The following is a 17,635-nucleotide window of genomic DNA, read 5'->3' as shown; positions in this document are numbered from 1 at the left end:
CAGTTATATTAATTCATCCAGCTAAGCTGCAGTTGTCTCCATACCATTAAGTGTTGTCTGGCTCCATTCTATATAAAATATGCTGGCAGCTTTAGTCCTAGCTATTTGGCTCCTTCCATTGCTGTGGCAGGCAGTTGGCTCCAGTCATCACTGTTCTAGCAGTGAACATAAATGATCTGCTGCAACACCAAGAGCAGCTAATCAGTTGGCTATACAAAATAACACTAGTAAATGGTTGACTCCTAAAATTCAACCTAGTATTTAGTCTTTTCTATCGCCATAAGCAACAGAAAATGTTACTATTTGTATGTCATTGACTTACTTCTTTCAAAGCCAACAAACCTTTTCACACCTCTTTGAAAAATCATTCTCGTAGTCTACTCTCTAGAATGATTACGAGCTTTCTTTATTTTTGTATTACTGTCATCTGGCCTTACAGTTTTATAGACAAGACTTCTAATGGTGCATAGTCTGTGTTGATTCACTTTAACCAACATTTGAACCACAACACAGCAATTCAACACATTACCATAGTAGTTGAAATTATTTTCTCCATAGAGTTGATAAAGTTCCTTACTCTGGTGTAGTTTTTCTAGATTTAGTCCCTCTATCATTTTAATGTTGTACAGATAAATGCTCTTTCTAACACCAACCACCCTGCAGTGTGGACTTAGTGCTTTTTACATGATACCAGCATGGGTGAGGTCAATTTTGGTATGATTTTTACTGCTACATGCCCTTTCAAATACCAGCCACTTTACAGTGTGGACTGGATGTTTTTTACATGGCACCAGCATTGACAGGGTCACCAAGTAATTCGCAAGACAAGGAATTACGAGAGGGGAGGGGGAATTTGAGGAGGGAAACTTGTGTCTGAGGATGAAAGGTTTGAGTGTGACAGAGAGACAGAGGCAAGTGTCTTGCTAAAACGGAAGGGGCATTGGAGGAGATAATCTGGTATCAGATTAAAATAATGTTTTAAAATTGCTACTTATGATTTAAATTTTCCCTTTGGTTTCTCTTGTAGATGTTAGATCAGTTGAATTCATCAACCTTTGCCGTCTTCAACCTAATGATTTCGAAATGGTGAAAGTCATTGGTAGAGGAGCATTCGGAGAAGTCCAGTTAGTAAGTATCATTGTTATCTTTACTTCCTTCTTTTATTTATACTTTGTAGAAGCTAACCTTTTCGGTTTTGTAAAGAAATATTTTCGTAGTTTATAATTTCAAGTATCTATTTTTTTTCATTCAAATAATGTTTTATCAAAATTCTAATTTATTTAATTGATAAATGTTATATCCTTGAAGCATTATATTGTTTAGTTTCTTTGCTATTTGATTTACATTCTGGTTGTCTGCATTGAAACTTTGCTTACCATAACATATTATATGTTACTGGAGTACGTTTACATTTTATATGGCTGTATATAAACACGGTTTAACAAAGCATTACCATCAATTTCTGCAGTATATTTATTCTCTGTACATCTGTATTTAAATATGGCTTGCTGTTTAGAATGTTGGGCTCATGATCATAAGGTCATGGGTTCAATTCCTGCTCCAAGTATCACATTTTGTCCTTGGGCAAGATACTTTATATCACATTGCTCCAGTCTATTCTACCAATTAACAGCCAGTGCAGCCTTCTCTCTCTTCTGTTGTTATATCATCAAATTTTTGCTGGGCCACATGTAGGAGTGTCAAGAAGGTGTTCGTGCCTGTTTACTACTATATAACCACCTAAAACAATCAGTGAAAGCAAGTTGCAAACTACCGGATCATTCGCACTTGTGATTGATAGCTGGGCCTTTTTCTTTTTGTTTATAAACATAGCATAACCATTCCTTTTTGGAGTAGATTAGATTTATAAACATTTTAAAATGTAGTTTAACACAGCAATATTATTTATGAAGTATTTTTGAAGTATAGGCACAGGCATGGTTGTGTGGTTGAGTAGCTTGTTTTCCAGCCATATGGCCATGGGTTCAGTCCATCTGTGTGGAACCTTGGACAAGTGTCTTCTATTATTGTCCCAAGCCCCTCAAAAATGCCTTGTGAGTGAATTTAATGGTGAGAAACTCTAAGAAGCATGTTGTATACATATGCATATGCGTGTGTGTGTGTGTGTGTGTGTGTGGTGTGTGGTGTGTGTGTGTGTACACCCTTGTCTTTACTTTATGGTTATAAACAAGCATCATCGTCATGCAGGTGATGTTTGTTTCCAGTCTTCTTTGCAAAATATGTCTGACCAGGGGGGAAATATTACCTGTCTTGAAAATAGAATCAGGCTGGTGATAGGAAGGGCATCTGACCATAGTAAATCCCCCAACAAATTCTGTCTGACCTCTACAAGCATGTACAAAAAGTGTACATTAAATGCTGGTAATTTCCATTTTGTTGAAGGTGCTACATAAAAAACACTTGTGCTGGTACCATGTAGAATATCTGTTCTTAAAGATGGTTTAATATAGCAAAGCCATCAGTTTTCGATGTGTGTTTACATTCTGTATCTGTTTTTAAATGTAGCATTACTTTCTCTTTGGCTGTAGATTTTACATTCTACGCATGTTTTTAACCATGCCCTGGCACAGCATTACCACCTATTTCTAGAGTATATTTACAGTTTGTGTATCTGTGTTCAAATTAGCTTAACATATTGTTATCGTTTCTGGAATAGAATCAAATTCTGTGTTGTTATTTAGACATGATTTAACATAGTCTTACCACCTGTTTCTGGAATAGAAATACAGTCGATATCTCTATTTAAACATACATTACCATCTGTTTCTGGAAAAGAATGGTATTTTGTATATCTGTATTTAAACATAGCTTAACATAGTATTAGTGAATGTTTCTGAATTAGATTTACCTTCTATATAAATGTGACTTAACATAGTATTACAATCTGTGTCTGAAGAATTTTGGATCTGATCTTGAATATAGAGTAAATCTTTATCACATGAAACATTGTTTATATATTTTTTAATTATTTAATTTGGGAACAGGGTTTGTGCCTATGGCCACTGCAGGGCCCTTGTGACTGGCGTGATCAATCTGATTGAGGTTCATCTTGAACATTTGAAAGTTGATGACTGCAGTGGTAGGGGAGGAGGAGTTGAAGTGAGCCAACATACTGGGTAGGAAAGGAATACTAAGATGTAGGAGTTAGTCAAAGCCTGAGGTGTAGATACAATGTGAGTGATAAGAAGAGAGAGTCTCAGAGCTAGTTAGAAGACTAACTAGCTCTGAGAAGTAGAAGGCAATAAATGTAGAAAAGCCAGATTAGAGAGACAGCAAAGCTGTGTGTTAGGGACTGAAAGTTTGGAGTGTGGGGTTGAGACACTCCATACCAGCTACACACACACACAGTTTGTATGCTGCTTGAGCTAGACCCTTTATTTCAAGCTGCTCCAGTTCACTCAGCTGTAGAAATGAGTTGGAATGTCACTGGTGCCAAACTGTACTGGCCTTTGCCTTTCCTTTGGATCACATTGGTGGCATGGAAAGGGGGAGGCTGGTCTTCCATAAGCAACCTTGCCCAGACATATGCCTCGGAGGGTAGCTTTCAAGGTGCAATCCCATGGTCATTCATGACTGAAAGGGGTCTTTACTATTTACAGGATCAACCAGGTTGACTTGGTCCAGAAGAGGAATCTCTATGTAGTTGTTCAGCTTGTTAAACACATCAACATCTCTCTTAAAGCATATCCTGCCTTAACTCTTTAACATTCAGATTATTTTGTTAAAAGTAATGCTTCTTTATTCATATTGTTTTGAATGAATTATGCATTATCCTATAGTTTTGAGATTTCAATGATGTGATTATTTATTTTTAGAATGACATTGTAGGGTAAGTGTGATAGGCAAGATCCTGACAGTTTGAATATAAAACAGGTAGAATATTTGGGCCAAATATGGTCAGTTTAAATGCTAAAGAGTCAAGAAAGGAAAGACAGTGGATAATGTAGTCCTCAAAGAAGATCTGATGGGATGGTCACAACTAGAGTATTTTTGATCATAGCTCTGTTTAATGAGAGCCAGCTCGGAACTAACTAACAAAACCTTCCCTAATTTTACTAAAGAGTATGGCAAGGGTAAAATTATGGCTTCTTATATACCCATTAAGGATAGAAATATATATTTTATGTGATTTTCTGCACTGTCTAGATGTCTCAGCTGTTTAAAGGAATGATACAATGCAATGGAAACATTCCTTTTTGATATATTTAAGCTGATGTTGCTATACTTGCTCTATATTTTTTGTATTCTCTCTTTCTCTGTCATCATTCTTTCACTGTCTGGACGTGTGTAGATGTGGTTGTGTGGTTAAGGAGCTTGCTTTCTTACCGCATGGTCTCAGGTTTGGTCCCACTGTGAAGCACCTTGTGCAAGCGTCTTCTACTATAGCCCTCAGCCAACCAAAGCCTTGTGAGTGGATTTTGGTAGATTGAAACTGAAAGAAGCCCATGTGTATTTGTGTGTACCCATGTCTCAATGTCATGTGGTGGTTGTAAGCAAGTGTCATTGTCGTACAAGTGAAGTTGTTAGTTTCCTGTCTTTTGTGGAAAACGTGTCTCATGGCAAATATTACTTTGCTAAGAAACAGGTGAGAGTTGGCAACAGCAAGGGTATCCCACTTTAGAACAGCTGCCCTAACCAAAATTTAACATATGCAAGCATTGAAAAGTGGATGTTAAAAGATGATGATAATATATATATATATATATATATATATATATATATATATATATATATATATATATTTAGTGTAGCTTACAGAAACTCATTAGGTCCTGACTTACTGCTTTCAAAACTGATGCAATTTGTCAGACACCCTGTGTTTAGCAAATGTTTAATTCTACATTCAAATGTTTCAAAGCCTTCCTAATATGAACAATCTCAGTAATACTTGTATTATCGTGTGTATATAAAATGTACACAGATACAGTCAAACGAATCCTGCCATTTCTCCTTAAAATGTTTCAAGCTCTAATCCTGACTCCCTTTCTCCTTACAGGTGCGACACATATCTTCTACGAAAGTGTTTGCCATGAAGTTGCTCAGTAAATATGAAATGGTAATGTTGCATTCCGTCTTCATTTGGTTCCTTGGTTTCAGTCTTGAAAGCATTCTTTTTTTTTTTTTACCTTTGCTGATCATTTTACCATACAACACTCATTAATTATATAACACATCTGTGTGTGCATGTACAGGCAGGCATGCACACACACACACACACACACACATATGCATGCTCACACGCACGTGCGCACACACACAGACACACACACATACACACACATTTGATATTTTGCAGATCCCTTGTTATGCATAATCTTTCAGATAAAACCTATTAAGAGTGTAGTGGTTTGTGAATTCTGATTTACTGGTGTTGTGAGCCTTATGTAAATTAATTATGTAAATTAATTAAATGCAGGTTTCCATTGTATTGTATGTCCTCAAAAAAAAAAATATATAAAATGAAAAAAACAAAATGTTCTAAACATTAATACTGAATGTGCCTTTTTCTTTTTGTTTTCTCTGACCAGATAAAACGTTCAGATTCAGCTTTCTTCTGGGAAGAAAGAGAAATTATGGCCAATGCCAACAGTGATTGGATTGTACAGGTAAGACTGTCTGTTCCTTCAGTTCTTTGATCATTCTTAATCTCATCTCTTTTGTTGAAATATAAGTAAACTTTCCTCTTTCAATCACCCCTTTCATTAACCAGCATTCATGGCTATAGGCAACGGTATAGCTATAGACACAGGCATACTTGTGTGGTCAAGAAGCTTGTTTTGTAACCATGCAATTTTGGGTTCAGTCCCACTGTGTTGATCCTTGAGCAAATGTCTTCAATTATAACCCCAGGTTGACCAGTGCCTTGTGAGCAAGTTTGGGAGAAGGAAACTGTGTGGAAGCCTGTTGTGTGTGTGGCACATAAAAAGCACCCAGCACACACTGTGTTTAGTGGTTGGCATTAGGAAGGGCACCCAGCCATAGAAACCTTGCCACAACAGACAGCTGGAGTCTGGACAGTTCCCTGGTTGGCTAGCTCCTGTCAAACTGACCAACCCATGACAATGATGTGTGTGTGTGTGTGTGTGTATAACCCTCTCCACAGCTTGAAAACAAGTGTTGGTTTGTTTACATCCTTGTAGCTTAGCAGTTTGACAGAAGACACCAGTAAAATAAGAAGTACAAGGCTTAAGTATTGGGGTTGATTTGTTCAAGTAAAATCTTCAAGGTGGTGTCCCAGCATGACCGAAACAAGTTTAAGATATTGTCTCTTCTTGCAATATATAATCACTTTTATAATAGTCCTCCTCAAAACTGCTTAAACTTTTTTTTTTTCAGTTACACTATGCATTTCAAGATGAACGTTACTTATACATGGTGATGGATTTTATGCCTGGAGGCGATCTTGTTAATCTTATGAGTAACTATGATGTTCCTGAGAAATGGGCCAAGTTTTATTGTGCTGAAGTTGTACTGGCATTAGATGCAATTCATTCTATGGGATTTGTCCACCGGTAAGTCCCTGTTCCTGTAAATCACCAGCTTCACTTTCCTTTATTAATATATGTACCCTGATGCAGAATGCTTTGTCTATTTGTCTGTACTCATACTTAAACAAGCTGATGTGTAGTGGATGTCTGTCTGTCTGTCTGTCTAAAAGCTGCAAGATTTTTACTAACTGTTACTCATCTCTACATTGTCGTTCGTCAGACAGTTGTGATGACAATCGGGAACGTGAAACTCTGAGTAACCAGCTTGTGAAAATTTTTCAGCTTTAATAACAAGCATATTACTCTACCTTTGGTGTTTGAGTACTATTTTTCCACCTTGTTTTGCACACCTGTATGTATGTGTGTGTGTGTCTGCCTGCCACTTTGTCCACACACACACACACACACAATTCATTTACTTTCTTTTCTTTTGCTAGTTTCACTCATCTGACAAACTGTTCTGGGATCCTGTGTATCTGGCACTTTTATCAATCTCTATCAATTGGCTGAATTACTGTTGATATTAAGAGATGTAGATCAGTTCATCATTTTACATTATTAACATAACTGCGCATGCACACACATACACACAACAGCTTCTGCACAGTTTCTATCTACTAAATTCCTCTCTCAAACATGGCTGTATGGCTAAGAGGTTTGCTTCAGAATTATGTAGCTTAGGATTCAGTCCCATTGTATGGACATTGTTGGCTAGTGCCCTCTAATATAGCCACAGCTTGACCAGTACTTTATGAGTGCAGTTTTAGAGGTAGAAACTGGAAGAAGCCCTTCATAGATGTGTGTGTGTGTTTGTATTCTCATTGTGCATGTGGATTGTAAACAAAGCATCACTGATCATGCAAATGATGGTGTTTTTTTGCGATCCTTCGTGAAAGCATGTTGAAAGTGTCTGTTTTTTGATTGACCAGGGGAAATGTATCCATGTATGGAAACAGGTGAGTCTTCGTAATAGAAAGAGTATCTGACTTAGAATATATCCTGCCTCAGTGAAGTTTCACCTGACCCATGTGAGCATGGAAAAGGAAACTTTAATATGATTATGATGTTGATGCACATGCATGCGTGTGTGTGTGTGTGTATGAATATAGCCATGCCAGCTTAGAACATGGTCATTAAAAGATTATTACTATTGTTATTATTATTATTATTATTATGTGTATGTAAGTATCGGTAATTGATTTTATGCCTTTAATTATAGTAAATTTAGATATCACATTTAGATGCTTGTCTCATCTAATCTTTGCCTGAAATTTCCTATCATTTCCTTTTCCAGAGATGTGAAACCAGATAACATGTTACTCGATGCCCAAGGACATTTAAAGCTGGCAGATTTTGGTACTTGTATGAGGATGGACACCGTATGTTTTAGATTAATTTTATTTTGTGTTTGCTCTTGATTTCCTACCTTTCTGGCTCAGACATGTTAGAATCGGTCATTTCATAGTATCTTGTCTGTTTAGTTGATGACTGAAAGTTTATTGTAAATATTGCTTTATATATATATATATATATATTCATATTCATTATCTATAGATTTATAGATATTGAAACTGAAACCTTACTGCAACCTTTATGATGTTATTGCTGGAGTTGTTGTTATGCAACTTCAATCTGCCCTGCTTGAACTAATGTCTGGTGTCAAGATAGTTGCTTGAATGATTTAAATAGGCCATTCTTCTTTTCCATCTACAACTGTGTTGCTCACTATATAATGCTAATGCTGCCTGGGAAGCAGTGGTAGTCCAGGCATGCTTTATCTAGCTTGCTGTCTTTATGTATTTTGGGATATACAAAAAATGTGTTCTGTTAGGGAAGACCCCATCTGTTCATTTGCTTCAGTCAGTTTTACTGAAGTTTGGTGCAATTCCCATTCCTTCATGGGTGAAGAATAATTTGCAGTAGAAAATGTGTTCAGACGTTCTCTTACAAAATATAATGCCAATAACATTTAGATGTCTGAAGTTATCAAAAATCTTTCTCAATAAATTTCGGGGAGAAATTCTAAATGTTAAAAAAAATAAAATAATAATAATAATAATTTGGAATAATCCAAGCTTTGTGAATGAAACTGAGTAGGTAGTTGAGTAGATGGAAACTATCCAGAAGATCATTGAGTGAGCTGAGCCTGTTCATGGTTGCTGGTTGACAGACTAGACTTAATCTTTCTTCAGGTTTAACACTACCATGAACCCTTGGGTATCTTTAGTGGAGTCCTCTATGTTGTAAGCATTCGAATGAGGTCTCCAATCCAAAGAAACCCCATGAGTTGTGGTTACTACTTCCCTTCTCTTATCTCTTTTGAAAACAGATTATTGGTGCTGCCTTTCTTTTGAGTAAACTGTTAAAATTCTATTAAAAATTGCATGGTGTCACTTTATTGGGTCATCCCATAAATAGTGCTGTTTTTTTATATTTGTTTTATTTTTCAAAATTAAGATAAATGAAGTTCTTTTTTACTCTAAAATATACTCTCCTTCATTTTCTACAATGGTCTCCCATCTATCTGGTAGACTTGCAAGGCCCCTCTTCCAAAATTCATTTGACCGTGATGAAAATTACTCCTCCAGTACTGTTCTAACCTTCTATACAGAATTCAGGAATAAATGATAATCAGATGGGACAATGTCTGGCGAATATGGTGGATGGGGCATTGTTTCCCATTCAAACTGCTTCAGCCTTTGGAATCTCTTCCTTGCTGTATGCAGCCAAGCATTATCCTGATGGAAGAACACCTTTTGTCTTGAAAGCAAAGACGGTTGTTTTTCTTCTAGTGCTAACTTAAGCCATTCAAGCTGCTTGCAGTAGATCTTCTTTATCATTTGATTTGGGTTTAAAGGTTCAAAGTAGACTAAACCTTTTATACCCCACCAAACAAATAGCAATACCTTACATGGGTGAAGTGAGTCTTTTGCCTCGGATGCTGGTGTTGCCCTTTTCCCTACCCACTGTCTTTGGTGTTTGACATTGTTTTCAGAGAACCCATTTCTTGTTACCAGTCACTATTCAGTTCAAAAAAGGTTCATTTGGAAGATGTGACTGCGAAGAAGAGCACACATTCGCTCTCTGTGCGTGATTAAACTTGGAAAGTTTGTGAGAAACCCATTGGCCCAATTTGCTAACTTTTCCAATGGCACACAAATGTCGATGAATGGTTGAATGATGATGGGATTTTGTTCTGCTAGGATGTTCTCATTGAGTTCTACAAATCTTGCAGGGCGGGGCTCGTCTTCTAGGTTGAAGTTTCCAGCTTGGAATTTCTGGAACCACCATTGGCACTAGCTTATGCTTAATGTCCGATCCTTATTTACTGCATTAATATTCCTCTCACTTTCCATTGCCTTGTTGCTTTTATTGAACTCATAAAGCAAAATATGCCAAATATGCTCCTTTGTCACTTCCATTATAGCTTTGAGAAAATAACTTAAAATCGATATGCACTCTTCAAAACTTGCCCTAAGAATCAGGACAAGGTAAAATTACTATCCACTTTTATAGGAAGTTGATACAGGTACTTTATCCCATCCCCCTCTGACTTGTAGTTAATGCAATTGAAAAAAACGCATTATTTATGGGATGACCCAATACGCACACACACACAAACACACATAATATAAACGTGTGTGTCTTACATTTAAAACGATATTATGTGAGATAAAAGAGATTTGACTTGTGTTTCTAGCGAGTTGAATGACCACATGGAGCTGCTTTCTGTTCATATTGTTGTCGCTTTATAGAATATTTTTTTTTACAGTCTCAATAAACTGATTAACTTTATTCCAGGATTTTATGGTCCGATCTGACACTGCTGTTGGCACACCAGATTACATATCTCCTGAGGTCCTGAAGTCACAAGGGGGTGGTGGCCACTATGGCCGAGAATGTGACTGGTGGTCAGTTGGAGTATTTCTCTTTGAAATGCTTTTTGGTAAGTCCTTTTCCTATGTTATTTGTTTTGGCCAAGGTTCTGTAATCTACCATCTACGAATCACACACGGCTCGCACTGCTGATCCACAGAATTACATTACAGCAGCCTCAAAAGAATCACGTGACAACTAGAAATAGCAATTACATCTCCCTCTCTCTCAAATCACATTGTATCAGTTTGAAAAAGGAAGGGCACTCTGGACTGTAATCTTAAATATATAAAAGAACAAGTTGGCCAAGGCTTACATGATTTTGGCCATAGATTTGCTCAATTTAGGTCTGACCTGGCCTAAACATCAATGAACCATGTTGCTGAATGTTGTTATTGAATGGTCGATTGGTCTAGGGTGGTATATCTAGTTGTATAACATATGCAGTAAAAAATTTCTATAAATGTGTGTGTGTGTGTGTGTGTGTATTTATCATTTTGCTGACATTTGATAAAAACGAAGACACTGATGATGACATGTAAGATGTTCTGCAAATCTTATTTAGGTATTTGGAATTTCATGGAGCTATGTATTCATCATCATCATCATCATCACCATCAGTTAATGTCTGTTTTTCCATGCTATCATGGGTCGGAGGGTTCAACAGGAGCTAGCAAGCCAGAGGACTTTGCTAAACTCCAAAGTCTGGCATGATTTATGAGGGTTAGCTGAAAAGTTCATAGGCTGACCCAAATACTCTCATGGAAAGTGACCACATGGGGTTTATTTTCTACATAATCTCCCTTGCAGTCCACACACTCCTTACATCAATATTGCAGTGCTTAGTCCTCATTGGTGAAGAAGCTTTCATCCTGATGGTCAAAAAAAAAAAAAGTCATCAGCTGCAGATATGACATCATCGTCACTGCGATAGCTGTATTCCAGCCATGTATTTTTTCATGCTGGGTAATAGATGGGGCCAAATCAGGAGAATAGGGAGGGCGATGAACTAGTTCAGAGCGACAGTTACACATGGAAGCCATTGAAACCAAGGACTTGTGTGCTGGAACACTGTCTTGATGCAGCAAGACCCCTTTCATTAGTTTTCCTAGGTATTTGCACACACACATACATATATGTCTGTTTATGGGTAACTGTCCTGTTAAATTACTATGTGTCTATTTTATTTTGTGCCTATTTAAATGAAATGTTTTGCTATTTTTTTTTCCTAGGTGACACACCCTTCTATGCAGACTCTTTGGTCGGTACCTATGGTAAAATTATGGACCACAGAAACTCACTTCAATTCCCTGATGATGCTGAAATATCATCCGAAGCCAAAAGTTTGATAATTGCTTTTCTTACTGACAGGTAATCTTTAACTGTTTATCACTATCATATCACCATAAAGAAAATTTTTTTCATCACTTTTATCATTTTCATCATTATCACAACAACTGGTAGAGTAATAAATAAATGCACCCTTTTAAAGCCTAGCCAGGCTCATGGGCCCAGTTTCCCGGTTTCTATGGTGTATGTGTTCCCCAGCTGGACGGGACGCCAGTCCATCGCAGCGTTACTCATTTTTGCCAGCTGAGTGGACTGGAGCAAAGTGTTTTGCTCAAGAACACAACGTGTCACCCAGTCCAGGAATCGAAACCACAATCTTACGATCTACTGGTAGAGTGGTAAAATAGTATGGAATCGGTAATGTCTTGAAGTATTTATTCAGGTTTTTGGTTTTTTTTCCTGTATCAAAATCTCACCACAGTTAATTTTGACTCTTCTATGGTTGATAAAAATAAATACCAGGCATGTGTTGGAGGTTCATTCAGCTACCATTACTCTCACTTTCCCATACAAATCTGTGAGCTTGTGGCAATAGGAGTGCTGGGGTCAACTTTGCCTTTCATCCTCCCTGGTTTAATAAAATAAAGTGCCATTCAAGTACTGGTAGTAGTCAACTACTCTTTCTCTTAAATTTCTGTTGTCATCGTTACCACCACCACCACCATCATCATCATCATCACCACCGTTATTATTATCATTTAAGACAGCAAGCTGGTAGAACTGTTAGCATGCTGGGCAAAATGCTTGGCAGCATTTCGTTCATCATTACATTCTGAGTTCAAATTCTGCCAAGGTCAACTTTGCCTTTCATCCATTCGGGGTTGATAAATCAAGTACCAGATGAGTACTGGGTCGATGTGAACTACACTTTTCTTCTTGGGGAATTATATGCAATAGTGCGTACCTCCCCTACGGTAAGACACCTGTTTCTGTCTCTGACACACTCTAACCATTCATCATTTGGCACAATATTACCTTCTCCAGTGCCCCCTCCTCCTCTGGATCTTTGTCTTGCAAGGTACTTGGTGACCCTGCCAGTGCTGGTGCCATTTAAAAAGCATCCAAACCACACTGCAAAGTGGTTGGCATTTGGAAGGGCATCCAGCTGTAAAAATCATGCCAAACCTAACCTCATTTGTGCTGGTGTCACGTAAAAAGCACCGAGTCCACTCTGCAGAGTGGACTTGGTGTTAGGAGGAGCATCCAGCTGTAAAAAGCCATGCCAAAACAGAGACAGAAGTTCAGTGTAGTCTGCCTGGCCAGCTCCTGTCAAACTGTCCAACCCATGCCAGCATGGAAAGCAGATGTTAACGGTGATGATGATTATGATGATGAGCACAGTGTGGCTGTGAGTTGCTCGTTAATGGATGGCTTTTAAAATTTTTTTACAATACAACTGTTGCATCATCCTAAATATTTTACTGTATCTTTAGAGTTTAAGATCTCCTGAGGTCAACTTTGCTGCACCTCTTCATGAGGTTAACAAAATTACAGTCCTTATCATTTTTCTGTCCAGTTTTCTATGTTTGCATGGGCTGGATAGAGTTTATTGAGGCAGATTTTCTATTGCTGGAGGCCCCTTCCTGTCGTTAACCCTCTCCAGTTTCTAAACAAGGTAATGTTTCCCCACAGCCAGACATGTTTACAAAGAATATTGGGAAGGAATGACACTGCTTGTATGACAGTGACAGTCATTTACAACTATCACATGATGCCAACACAAGTACACACATGTGAACACACATACACACACACATATATAAGGATCTGCAGTGGTGTGATGTTAATTCGATTAACTTGACTGCATTTCTTCAGAAAAAAAAAAAAATGCTTGTACCCAAGAAAGATATAATTGTGTGTTTATTTTACTCGACTTAGTGATAAGGTTCATTAACTGATATCATTAGGGTTTCACTATTCACTTTTAATACCTGTGATTTCGTGTTTAATTAATAAATGTTATTGTCTCAGTGCAGTGTCAGGCAGACCGGCAACTGTGATTAACTGTTAGAATTGTCATTACTGTGATTAACTTGTTTGTCATTGCATCACAGCAATGCTAATCCGTTACCTGTGTATTTTATTTTTGATAATAGGCTTACAAAGATTGTATCAAATTGCCAGCACATGTCTTGTTTAAACAAGTAAATGTAGAAATGTAATGTGGATTGCAATGATTTTTTTTTTTATTTTGTTTTATATATTTTCTACACTGCTATAACGGGCAGCAGAATGGCTGTGATGTTAGGGTCATAACTTGAAACCTGAAACCTGTCCACTGGCTAGTAATAAGTTCTGCTCTTATTTTACATTTGACTGTTTTGCATAGTGCTTCTCAAAGGGAAGGTGTGTGGCTTTGTGGTCAAGGTATTCAGCTCATGGGAGTTTCATTCCTGGAACCACATTGTATCCTTGAGCAAGACACTTTATTTCAAGTTGCTTCAATCCATTCAGCTGGCAAAAACGAATTGCACATGTAATTCATAAGGCCAGCCTTGTCACATTGTGTGTCATGCTGAATCTCCTTGAGAACTACATCAAGGGCACACGTGCCTGTGGAGTGCTCAGCCACTTGCACATTAATTTCATGAGCAGCAGGCTGTTCCATTGATCGGATCAACTGGAAGCCTTGTCGTCATGACCGATGGAACCCCCTGTTTAGTTCTCAAAGTGGATAGTACCTTTGTTTGTAGTAGGGTGGAGTCAGTGGAAAATTTTATGCAGCTCCTGGGGAGAAAGGGATTGGTGGGAGCAGTAGATGCATCTGCCAATGCAGGTGTGGTTATAGACACAGGTGTGGGTTGTAGGTTCAGGTGTGGCTATGAGGTGAGAAGTTTGCTTTCCAGTTACATGCTTTCAGGTTCAGCCCCATTGTGGGGCAACTTGGGCAAGTGTCTTCTTCTACAGCTCCAAGCCAACCAAAGCCATGTGAATGGATTTGGTAGGGGTGCTCTGAAAGGGATCTCAGGGAGTAACATCCCTGCCTTCCTGTGCTAATTTTCCACCTTGTTTCTTAAAAATCATGGTAGAGGCCTTGGTCTTGGGACCACTCATGTATAGAAACTAAGGTTGGGGGTAAGCAAGGGCATGCTCCCCATAGAAAATCCAGCTCCAAAAAAGCCTCATGATAGGTGTAGGAGTGGCTGTGTGGTAAGTAGCTTGCTTATGAACCACATAGTTCCGGTTTCAGTCCCACTGTGTGGCACCTTGGGCAAGTGTCTTCTACTATAGCCTCGGGCTGACCAAAGCTTTGTGGTAGACGAAAAGAAGAAGCCCGTTGTATATATATGTGTGTGTGGTGTGTATATATATATATATATATATATATATATATACATACATACATATGTATGTGTGTGTATATGTTCGTGTGTCTGTGTTTTCTCCCCAAACATTGCTTGACAACCGATGCTGGTGTGTTTACGTCAAATGACTGAAGCAAGTAAAAGAGAGTATGCAAAGGAGAATGGGCTCCAGCCAGTCCAAAAGTTGGGGTGGGCTGCACCTGCTTACCTCGGTTGCTATGGCATTGAGGTAAATCTGGCCATTCCTGTTAAGGAAGACAAAACCTGGATTCAAAACACTCAATGATGATGATGAATGAGATTTTTAAATAATTTAATACATACACTTCAGGTTTGCATAATATTTAATAGGTAAATACATCCATAGCATACACTGTCCTCAGTTAAAGCATTTCAAAATTTGGAAATGCTTTAATGGAGTGACGTTTACATAGTGGATGCCTTTCCTAATATATATATTATGCAAACCTGAATTGTGCATATTAAATGATTTCAAAATATCACTATTTCGTTTGACTTCATTATTACAACTTCTATGACTTGATGCCAATAGAAACTTAGCTGGTATTGAATCCACTCATGCCGACATTCTACCAACAATTTAGAGCTGTTTTTGTTATATTTGACTCGAGTCAGAAATCCTGGTATTGTTTGTTGCAAATGAAATAAATGTGTGTGTGTGTGTGTCTCTTTGTCTTGACATTGCACGATAAGTAGAAGCAAGTGTCACCGTCGTGCAAATGGTATCCTTGGTTGCCAGTCTTCTGTGTAAACATGCCTGGTCATGGGGAAATTGTAGCTTACTTGGAAACAGGTGCAGGTTGACTACAGGAATGGCACCCAACCATAAAAAATGCACTTCAGTAAACTCTGTCCAATCCAGACAAGCATGGAAAAGTGAACATTGAAATGATACTGATGAGTGAATGAGGAAAGTATATTCTAGTTAAGTTACATTCTGTGTCTTTCTGCATTACCCAATCATTTATTACACATTCCTTCTTGGGAAATTATATACAATTGCACAATGTGGCAGTAAGTTGCTGGTTAATTGCATGTTAGTGAACGAATGCCTTTTTTTTCTTCTTTACAATGCAACACTTGCACTGTTCTCGATATGTAATTTGTACTCTATGGGTGTAGAGTTTCCATAACCAATCAAAAAGATACAGATACTATCGTACATGTTTACATAAATCTTCCTCTCGTACGAGCTCATTTATACAAATGCACACACATGGCTTATAATCAAGTCAGTATAATAGATCTACTTTTTTTTCTTTCTTGTTTACTTGTTTCAGAACCGAACGATTAGGAAAAAATGGTGTTCAAGAAATCAAGCAACACCGATTCTTTACCAGTGACCAATGGGATTGGGATACGATCAGACAGAGTAAGTCATTTCAGCTTTTACGTTTGGTTATGTTGGAATGAAAATATATTTCTCTTGTTTGAAATAAATGATAGTGACAATAGTATAAATTATAGAAATTATAGAAATGATTGTAGACCTAATTACCAGATTCTCTTTATGTGTGAAATAACATTTTATAGTTTTTGATATTTTTCTTTCCCATTGAGTTAGTAAATACCAGTAATATACTGCAGTCGATTCAATCAATGTAATATTGTGTTAGAAAAAGGCCTGATGTTTGGTCATAATTATTTATTATTGTGTTCCCTATCAGTTAATAACTACTTTATTACTCTGTTACTCTCTCCAATACCATCAGATCACAAATATCTTTTCCTCTCATCTTTCTTTCCATCATGTCCTACCTAGAATAATTGCATACTTTCTCCTCTGCAGTTATTAGGGCCACTTTATATCCTTAATCTTGCAAATTATGAAGTGGTTTTCACTGGTGCTGATACCATGTAAAGTGGTTGGTGCCACGGAGCACACCCAGCTGTAAGAACCATGCCAAAATAAACACTGGAGCAGGATGCAGTTCTCAAACTCATCAGATCCTGTGGAAACATCCAGCCCATGCCAATATGGAAACTGGATGCTAAATGATGATGATGATGGTGATGATGATGATGATGTGTTTCCTCCTGCAGCTTGGCTACATTGTACCACCAATGAACATTGAACCTATGATCACTTTTAACTGGGTAACGTTGAATCTATGTTCCAGTACCACATAAAAAGCATGCAATACACTCTGTAAAGTGGTTGGCATTAGGAAGGGCATCCATCCATTGAAACCATGCCAAGACAGATAACTGGAGCCTGGTACAGCCCTCTGGCTTGCCAGCTCCATGTCAAACCATTCAACTCCAGACAGCATGGAAAACAGACGTTAAATGATGATAATGATGAACTGTAGTGATCCGTTTCCTTGTTGTCCATGGTTGTTGTGAGCAGGAAAGGACATCTACATTTAGTTATGTCATGATACTATTGGGTTGTCCGGAAAGTTTGTGCCGATTTATAGTAGCTTACCTTTTGACTTATTTTAGAACATGGTTGAGTCCATAAAATAGGATTTGACTACACCTCCATTTAGAGCGCAGTTTAAGCTATCTTTTCATGGAAGAAGGTTTATGTTCCTATAACCTGTGTTAATTCTGTAACCCTTTAAAATGGAA

General features: G+C 37.8%; 1 protein-coding gene across 5 annotated transcripts in view; it reads left to right on the top strand.

Moving 5' to 3' along the window:
- The window catches only part of LOC115215193 (rho-associated protein kinase 2), a 217,590-nt gene that overhangs the window by 122,466 nt on the left and 77,489 nt on the right, over positions 1-17,635 (top strand). For all 5 annotated transcript variants that reach the window (XR_003881955.2, XR_003881956.2, XM_029784383.2 and 2 more), the window contains exons 3-10: positions 1,028-1,128; positions 5,018-5,077; positions 5,550-5,627; positions 6,358-6,533; positions 7,804-7,888; positions 10,311-10,455; positions 11,618-11,756; positions 16,342-16,433. Coding sequence is in view for 3 of the 5 variants with exons in the window: in XM_029784383.2 (XP_029640243.1) it covers positions 1,028-1,128; positions 5,018-5,077; positions 5,550-5,627; positions 6,358-6,533; positions 7,804-7,888; positions 10,311-10,455; positions 11,618-11,756; positions 16,342-16,433 (876 nt within the window). In the remaining 2 variants the exon portion in view is untranslated. The remainder of the gene's footprint in view (positions 1-1,027; positions 1,129-5,017; positions 5,078-5,549; positions 5,628-6,357; positions 6,534-7,803; positions 7,889-10,310; positions 10,456-11,617; positions 11,757-16,341; positions 16,434-17,635) is intronic.

This window comes from Octopus sinensis, linkage group LG8 (assembly GCF_006345805.1).
Source record: "Octopus sinensis linkage group LG8, ASM634580v1, whole genome shotgun sequence".
In the NCBI taxonomy this organism is placed as follows: Eukaryota; Metazoa; Mollusca; class Cephalopoda; order Octopoda; family Octopodidae; genus Octopus; species Octopus sinensis.
The sequence above is the reverse complement of the archived record's forward strand: the minus strand, read 5'-3'. Positions and strand labels throughout refer to the sequence as shown.